The 9,333-nt window shown below is 41.8% G+C and overlaps 1 protein-coding gene across 15 annotated transcripts in view; it reads right to left on the bottom strand.

Annotated features, from left to right (window-relative positions):
* Positions 1-9,333, bottom strand: part of EPHA5 (EPH receptor A5) — a 386,478-nt gene that overhangs the window by 71,832 nt on the left and 305,313 nt on the right. For all 15 annotated transcript variants that reach the window (XR_003096319.1, XM_025215915.1, XM_025215906.1 and 12 more), the window contains one exon: positions 605-666. Coding sequence is in view for 14 of the 15 variants with exons in the window: in XM_025215915.1 (XP_025071700.1) it covers positions 605-666 (62 nt within the window). In the remaining variant the exon portion in view is untranslated. The remainder of the gene's footprint in view (positions 1-604; positions 667-9,333) is intronic.

Raw genomic sequence — 9,333 nt, 5'->3', positions numbered from 1 at the left:
GAAACTGTTCCACTTTGTATAAACAATTTAATATTCACTGTGTTACAGCAGAGGTATATGCAGGCGAGAGAAACTACAGACCTGTGGTCAAGACATACCCTTGAGACCTGGGAAATCCAGATTTAAGTTTCTGGGGTGAATCAGGAACTACAGAGACTGAACTGGGTATCCCTTATTCTAGTGAGTGCTCTGACTACCTGGCTATTGGCTATTTGAGGAAGAAGGGAGTCTGTCTGTCTCGTTCTTCATACAGAATGTTGAAAGCCTTGGTTTCATCATGATGAACAACAGGAATTTTTTTGAAATTTCAGACAGCATTGTGAGCAAGCAAACGATTCCCACCCAAAGTTAATCTTTGCTGAAAGATGAAAGAGTACTTCATAATTTATCATTATTATGTATTTGTTTTGCGGTATTACTTAGGAATCTCACGCAAGGACCAGAACATAATTGAGTTAAGTGCCGTACAAACACAGAGAAACAAGACAACTATGCTATTCCTGTCTCTACTGTGGGCTTGGAACAAGACCTTTGGGCATTTATGGCTGCATGTGTTCTATAGAATAATTCAGGAAGAACAAGATATGGGCACTTTAAGTCTTACCTTCAAAAATGTATCCAAAGAGCCATTCTCCATGTATTCTGTTACTATCATTACTGGTTTACCTGGAAAAAATGATGACTGATTTATTATCAGTAATTCATTTAAAAAAAACATGGACTGTCCACTCTGTTTCTTAAAGTGGACATATAGGAACAGATTCTCTTCCACCTATTGGGCATAGATCTAAGTGGATGGAACTATGCAAGAGAGGTTGAACTCCAACTCTACCATAAATTAACCTAGACCAGGGGTGGGCAAAATGGAAGATCCAGCCCATGGCAGACTCCATTTCAAACTGTGACCCTGCACTGTCACGGCATCGCTGCTTCTGGGATCTCCATAGAAACCGGCCACATCGATGTGGACAGGGGCTGCTGGGAAATGGAATCTGCTGTGGGCCCAATGTGGCCCATGGGGCAGATTTTGCCCAGCCCTGATCCAGACATATAGGGCACCTATATGTGTGCCTGATGCCTGCTCCAGCAGCCTCGACATCTTGTGTATTCAGTGTCCCTGCACTTCAAAATGGCAATGGCAGCCCTTTAACTAAAGCTGATTCAACAAGCTTTAGTTAAAGTGTCCCTACCACTATTTTAAAGTGCAGGATGCTCAATACATGAGACGCCTTGGGTGCTTTAATTAGAGTAGCTACCAAGAGCCACTCTAATTAAAGTACCCCCCACCCCACCCCACAGAATATGTAAAGATGACCATAGGCTAGGTACAGACATTCAGAAAGTCTGAGGTGGAATCAATCTAAGTTATGAAGTTTTCAGTAAGCAGCATAATTTAGGTTGGCAGTGAACAGAACACACATTCCCCCTCTGGTGTGTGTGGTGGGGAGGGCAAATCTTAGACTGGGGTCCACAATTTTTAAATCAGCCTGTGTGTGCCGAGCTTCTTTTCAGTTATGGGTATAGACTGGTTTCTAATCATTTACACAGGTGAAAGCATAGTTTCATAGTTGGTAGGGTTGGAAGGGACCTAAGCAGATCATCTAGTCTGACCCCCTGCCATGGGCAGGAAAGGATGGCTGTCTAGCCTCCTTTTGAAGCCTCTAGCCTCCTTTTGAAGAGGCATAGTGCCTGTACCTGGCCACAAGTCTTTAGGAGATATTCAGATGCTTATACACGTACATCAAGACTGCTCCAACACACTGTATTTACAATGCATTGGAGCAAACTTGATTAATCAAGTCTGCTGGAACATGGTAATTACCCCATTCCAGCAGACTCCAGCATCATGTGTATCAGTGTCCCCATGCTGAAACATGGCAGCAGGGGCACTTTAACTAAAGTTAGTTCAATGAGCTTTAGTTAAAACACCCCACTGCCATTTTTCAGTGGGGATGCTGATACATATGATGCTTTGGGCGCTTCAATTAGAGCGGCTCTCAGAGCTGCTCTAATTAAAGTGCTTCAACCATCTCCACCCCCCTGTCAGAGCATGTGTATAAACGTCCATAGTGAGAGAGAGTTTAGGATATCAAGAGTCTAGACAAAGACAGGGGAGAAAGTAGCATTGTTATTAACCTAGTACAGAGAGATTTGATGATAAGGTCACATGGGGATTCTTGGGCTGAGGCAGAAATTAAGCCTTAATCTGTTGAGTCCAGACTGTTTCTTAATCACCAAACTATACTCCCTCTTTTTGCTTCCATGAACTAAAAGCCTTGAAAGGAACCTACGTGGATAAATCCTTCTTCATGGCATTAGCTTCCAGTACAGCAGATGAACTTTCCCAACCTTCCTGGAAAGCTAAGTAAAATGATGAGGAGTCATTTTTATGGCTGATGAACTAGATGTGGTAATGAAGGAAGGCTAGAAGTGTGTTATGTTTAGCTGATAAGAACCAAAGGCTGAGGTGGGAGGTGACTGCTCTCTATACATACACCAGTGGGGTAAACAGCAGGCAAGGGCAATGTTGGCAGAAGAACAAATGGGCATAAACGAATTTTGGCTGGAGAGTCAAAGGTTTCCTACCATAGTTAAAGCAATCTTTTGGAATAGCCTCACAATAGGATAAGTCAGGGCAAGAAACCTAACTGGTTTTAAGAGGGAACTTGGCAAATTAATTAAAGGAATTGTCTGATATTGTTGCCTACAATTTTAGTTGACTGGATTCGATGACCCAGAAGGTCCCTTCCAGCACTACTCCTTACACTGACCTACTCACAGCAGACACAGAACAAAGGACGTAAAACTTCGAATTCAAAACCAAAATTCCCTCAAAAGCTACAAACCAGCTTAGCTGTATGGAGTAACATTATTATGTACATTGTTGAAAATATGTGTTCCAGAGGGTCCACATTGTAGTATCTCTTCTACAAATTCACTTTGGATGCAAGTCCACTTATTCTAAAACAACTTATTGGATCTACAGGGTTGCATTTCATTAGGAGTGGTGTGGGACTGGAGAGGTCAGTGCTATCTCCAGCTCTTTTGTCTACATGGAGCAGTCCCCCTGGTGAAGAAAATAATCAGTATGAGAAACACGATCAGTGAGAACATGGAATGCTCTATGCCCTACTTTGCGGGTTGGGATGTTTTTGCTCTGTGGAACTCACAGCTACATGATATCACTGAAGCCAAAACTTGTCAGTACTTAAAGAGAGATAAGACATTTCAAATGTACAGTAAGAATATTAATATTTTTCATATTAAATCATAAGATAATTTATGGGAAGAGATAAGCTCATGCTTTAGGGCTTGACCCAATCTCTCACTATTGAAGAGAGGTGATCCCATAACTGCATACTCAAAGGTTCCTTCCCCTCAAGCAGCTTGCGTTGGACTAGCTGGATCAGAGGTTTGATTTTGTGCAGTGGTTCCTATCTTTAAAAAGAGGTTTCAAGTTCTGTGCTTCCTAATGCACCCAGGCAATCTGCTGGACTCACAATTAAAGGCAGCATTTGCTTTTGACAATTCTGTACAGTCTCTAATGAATACTTTAACAAAAAAGAGTTTCCTTAGCCTATGTGTACTGAATATGCAGCCTAATTCAGGAAGGGAAAAGGGGATCAAAATAAAAGTCAGTAATAAGACCTGGTCTCCCATTGTTGACAAGAATAATAATGTTTGTCCAACTCCATTTGATTAATTTTCATGCCTGAGTCATTTTAATGGTAATTATATATAGTTTTTGCTCAGTTTTATATCTAATTTCTCGCTAGCTTGCTGCAATGACATAGCAATAATTAATGTGGTGTGCTCCAGCTCTTGTAAATTCAATGGAATCTTATAAGAACATGTAAATTATTTTTTATTTAAATCAATTTCCATTAGCTGGCATGAAGCACAGACAAAAGAGAAGCTGTCAATTATTTTTAAAGTGCATTATAAATGTCTTGTGTAGAAATGATCAGCTAGGCCTAATACATGTCATAACATGATTATAAAGGTAAATGCTCCTAAAAATCATTTCATATTCCACTGTTTAAGTTGATCCTAATCTCTCTGCTTTCCTGTTAGGTTAACTGTTTGACTAATTTACTGTTTAATTACCTGCACAATAAATGTAATTGTGTATTTGCCAATCAAAACACTGATTGCTGTGCAGATACTACCCTGGAGCATAGTGGGCTTGCCTTGCTTTAATTTTTTAATGAATACTGCAGTTACTGGATGAGTTAAAGACTTGGCAGCAGTATTATCATTCATTCAATGAAAGCACCTCCAGGATTTGTGCAAGATCTGAGCACCACTGTGCTAGGTGCTATGTGAAAGCATAGTAAGAGACACCTTTTGCCATAGAGAGCTTACAATTTAGAGCACCAAGGCAGAGAAACAGAGGTATGAGGTAAACTGATCCAATGTCACCAAGCAGGTCAGTAGCAGAGTCAGGACTTGAACCTGGGTCTCTTCCAGATAGGGGTATATTAAATGACTTGACCACGAAAGTCATACTACAATTCAGAAACAGAGCTTGAAATACAACCTGGACCTCAGCCCTGTGCCCTTCCTACACAAAGAGCTATCCCATCCCCCCATGGGGGGAATTCTATGCAAAATGCTCAAATAGTTCACAGGGTGAAACTCTGGAAGGTCTGTCATCCTTGAAAAAAAACTGACCCATGACTTCACTTCTTTACCCCATGACCTTTTTCTGAGCTAACATCGCTTTTGCATGTTACTGCTCAAGAAGTGCTGAAGTACTGCTCGCCCTCCCCCCCGATCCTGGCTTAGCTGGGAATAAATTCAGCTGTTCACCAGCATAGTTTAGATAGAGGAAATGTTTTAATTCATTCAGTTATGTTAGTGAAGCTATTTTAAAAGGATGCATGGCATGGTACACCCCGCACATCCAAAGTTCTCATTAAAGTCAGTGGGAGTTTCTGGTGTACAGCTAATGCAGTAGGTGGACTACATGGATCTAATTGGCTGAGAAGAGAACACTGTGGTCACTCTGATTCCCTCTCAGTAACAGGACAGTGCCTCATGTCACAAAACATCACATATAGTGTGGGGCAGGTGATCTACTGGGCAGACTCACAAGTTAGTAGGCTGACCATATGGAAATCCTGGAAAACCAGGACACTGCCCCCACCCCTCCACTCTGTGCTCTCACAAGTCAGCAGGGACAGGGCTACGTGCCAGGTAGGCAGCGGTGCATGCCTGCCTACCTGCCTGCAAGGTACTCCACACTGCACTGACTCCTGGTCAGACTGCACCCTTGCCCCTCTGTTTCCAGGATACCCATTATAATTCCCAACAGCCGGCCAGAACCAGCTTCTGAAATCCAGGATGGTCCCAGTTAAAACAGGACATATGGTCACCCTACAATTAAGCCAATATAAGGACTTAGCCATCGGCAAAGCTATAAAATAACGATAAATAATGCTCTGCACTTATATAGCACCTTTTACATACGATGGTCAAAAGATTCTGGAAATTGTAATTAGGTAAGCTTTGCAAGAGCCCTCCTGTCTGCCTTGCCCCCCACCCCCCTCTCCACTTTATGGAACCTTTTAATAAGACACTTCATGTAAATCTTTTGCTTGTAGTCACTAGCTTCCTTTAATATGATACTGGTGGAGACAGAGGCATCTAATACTAAAGGCAGCTATATGGAACTTCACTGGCTTGCTGCACTTTCCCCTAATGTGTATCAGCAGAACTAGTCTATTTACTCAGAAGCATGCTGACTGCCCTTACCTCTAATTATTATAAATATAAGATAAATAAAGGGTGGATAGAGTACAGCATCTTGGAGGAAGTGCTCGGTACATTATAGTCTCCAGCCCAGAGGCTGATTCTTCCTAAGATTCTAACGCAGTCTGGGGCACTGTAGATTCCCACTGTACTGTTCCTTGAAAGGCTATTTTTTTAACATGAAAAATCAGCCTTTCAAACAAAGAGAGGCAATAAAACTCCCCAGAGCCAGGGCTGTGTGTCCGTGCATGCTTCATCAAGGTGTCTCTGCATCGTAAATGAGTAATTTAAGGTAAAAGCCAGGCTCTTTAGTCATCTGTCATAAAATCTCTGCAGACTGCACTGGTATTTATGATGTGCCCAGTTTAACAATAGATCACAAACTAACTGCAGTGTGGAGTCCCTTATCTCTGACACTTAAAGGCAGTGTTCAGGCAAGGATGGCATCTTATTATGAGACCACCCTTAGGAGTACAACTTCTGGTTCCTGACTTCAGTTTCAACCAGAAGAAAAGTATCAGAAGATTTCCTGGCACTTATGTTTCATTATCTGTGTGCTGCAGGTTGAGCATAATTGTAGAATAAATTAGCATCATATCAGAAAGCATGAAGCTAAGGACACAAATATAGTGAGTTTCAACAAGGTAAATTAAAAGCAAATGCCAGCCTTTCTAAACTATTGGCCTGATTCTCATTTTCACTAAGACTCCTCCTTGATAGTGTGAAGGACATCAAATCATTCAGCAGACAGTCTCACTCAGAATTAAGACGGCCTTAATTCAATTTAGATTAATTCACTCTCCTATGTAAATTAAACTAAAACAAATTAAGGCCACTTTAATTCTCTATGAAAATGTCCATGTAGGGTTTTAATATGGTTTAACTAATCCATGCTAAATTTCACATCTTTAGTGAATATAGATTAATGATCCTGAATCTGCCCACATAGACAAGAGCTGAGGTAAATGTGCTTCTCCCACCCTCATTACCATAGTATCTGAGCACCTCACAATATTTAACATATATAGCCCCACAGAACTTCTGCAAGGTAGTCAAACACCACCTTAATTGTACAGATGGATACTCAGGCCCAGAGAAGCTAAGTGAGAAGCCTGTGAGAGTGTGGAATTGAAACCAGGATTTTGTTTTGGTTTCCTTTAAAAGTAGAATCATAGTCTAAAGTGGATCTGAATCATAAATGGGGTTAGCGATTAAATGATGGAAGGTTTGTTGAAAGACAAATTTAATAAAATGTTTTTGTTGCTAATCTTTGGCCCTCTAGCCCTTGGTAATATTAGAGTCTGAGGGTTGTAAAAAAAAATGGCATGTAAGTGATCCAGCAAGTGGCTGATTCTTCCATACAAACATTAAGGGAGCGGCATGCTTGATGGAGAAATTTCACATGGAGTAAACAAAGGTGCTTGAGCTGAGTGAGTTTGAAAGTACTGCACAGGGAAAGGGGACTTGGAAGGGAGGATGCAATAGCTATTCCAGATTTCCATTTGAATAATCAGAGCTCCTTGTTTCAGGACTCTTCCTCTTTTCAAAGAAACAGAGTCTTAATGTAACGCAATACAGTTCTGGTAATTTTGATGAGACCTGATTATGGCACAGCTACAGAGATTAATAAAAACCTATGCCTGCAATACATTCTCTTGCATAGCTGCATCAAGGAAAAGGTACATTCAGAAAAGAGCGTAAATAAGACCTTAATCAGAGGTGTAACAAGGCAATTGAGTGCTGAAACAGCAGTGACGCACAAAATGTGGCAGTGACTTGTGGTTGCTGCTGGTTTGACTGGTGGGGTGGCAGTGCTTACTTCTATTTTTTTCACCTATAAGGTGGTGCCTGGGGTGGCTACCCCAGTTACCCCACCTTAGTTATGCTACTGACTTCAGTACAAGCTGAGAAAGATATTGATGGAGTACAAGTCCACAAATCTCAGACTGAGTTACAGCAATAAATAATGACTAGGCCAAAAAGGTACAGACTATAGCACCATGCAGACAGGGTTGCAGAAATAGAATATAGCAATGCAAACAGACTGGTGGACTAATGGTTTAAACATGTAAAACCCTCTCTTTGCTCATAGAATGTATTAGTTAAAACAACCTACACTATCAATTGTCTAAGAGGAGGTGCCATAGGGTGCCATGGCAGATGAAAGCAAAGGGACTAAATAAAAACAAAGTTATTAAAAGTTTGTTTGGGAGAGGGCAGGGGAGTTGCTAGGATTTTCTGATTCTTTGTTGGCAGATTTCTTATTTTTAGATGAATTATTATCTATATAATGTAACTTGCATGTGTACACCTATCTGAAAATGATAATTGTACATTCAGTTGCAGAAGTATGACACTGCTGAGTACATACATTACTTCTGATTAGAGCTGTGTGAATAATTGATTTGGGGACAGGATTTGGTGGTTGATCCAAAACAAACAAAGAGAGAGAAAAAAAAATTCTAATTTAGTTTGAACGAAATATATGTTTATATTAGTTTTTCTTCCCCAAAAATGATAGTTTCAGAATCAAACTCCAGAAAAAGTTTGATTTCCTTTTTAGTCATTTTTAACTATTAGTGGATTTGAAAGGCTACACAAAGTGCTTTCAGTGGTTCAAATCCTCTCAGGCAACGAGGTAACTTAACCTTGTGGGTTAGGCTACATGGGGGGCAAGGAGAAAGGGATTTGGTGGTAGGGGTCTGCTACAGACCCCCACATCAAGGGGAAGAAAGGGATTCGGGGCTCCTGAGGCAACTCTCGGAGACCATAAAAGCTAAAGAGGCGGTAGTCATGGGGGACCTAAACTACCCGGACATCTGCTGGGAGTCACAGACAGCAAAGTCCCACCGCTCACGCAGGTTTCTAACCTGTGTACAGGACCTCCACCTCACACAGGAGGTACACGGTCCCACTAGGGGGAATGCCATACTGGATCTGGTATTGGCAATGGGGGATGACATGGTTGGGGACCTACAGATTGGTAGCCATCTGGGGGACAGTGATCACCTAATAATAGAATTCACCATAAGACGTCGAGTGGGTAAGGTAACTAGTAGGGTGAAAGTGCTAGACTTTAGGAAAATTGATTTCAATGAACTCAGGCGATTAGTCAAGGACACACTGCAGAGTAGGAGTTTTGAAGTGATGGGAGCCCAAGAAGGGTGGCTGTGCCTTAAGGAAATGATCCTTCGGGCACAAAGCAAGGCGATCCCTGAGCGAGGCAAAAGGGGGAAAGGGGCCAGGAGGCTTCCCTGGCTGACCAGAGAAATCCAGGGCAGCCTAAGGGACAAAAGGGGAGCACATAAAAAGTGGAAACAGGGAGAGATCACCAAAGATGAATATACCTCCTCTGCTCGTGCTTGTAGGGAGGCAGTTAGACGGGCCAAAGCTGCCATGGAGCTGAGGATGGCAACCCAAGTAAAAAGACAACAAGTAATTGTTTTTTAGATATATAGGGAGTAAAAGGAAGGCCCAGGGAGGAATAGGACCCCTGCTAAATGGGCAGAAACAATTGGTGACGGACAGAGGGGACAAGGCTGAACTCCTCAACGAGTTCTTTGCCTCACTGTTCCTAAG

Source organism: Alligator sinensis, unplaced genomic scaffold, assembly GCF_000455745.1.
Source record: "Alligator sinensis unplaced genomic scaffold, ASM45574v1 scaffold320_2, whole genome shotgun sequence".
Classification (NCBI taxonomy): domain Eukaryota; kingdom Metazoa; phylum Chordata; order Crocodylia; family Alligatoridae; genus Alligator; species Alligator sinensis.
This window is presented reverse-complemented; position numbering and strand designations above follow the sequence as displayed.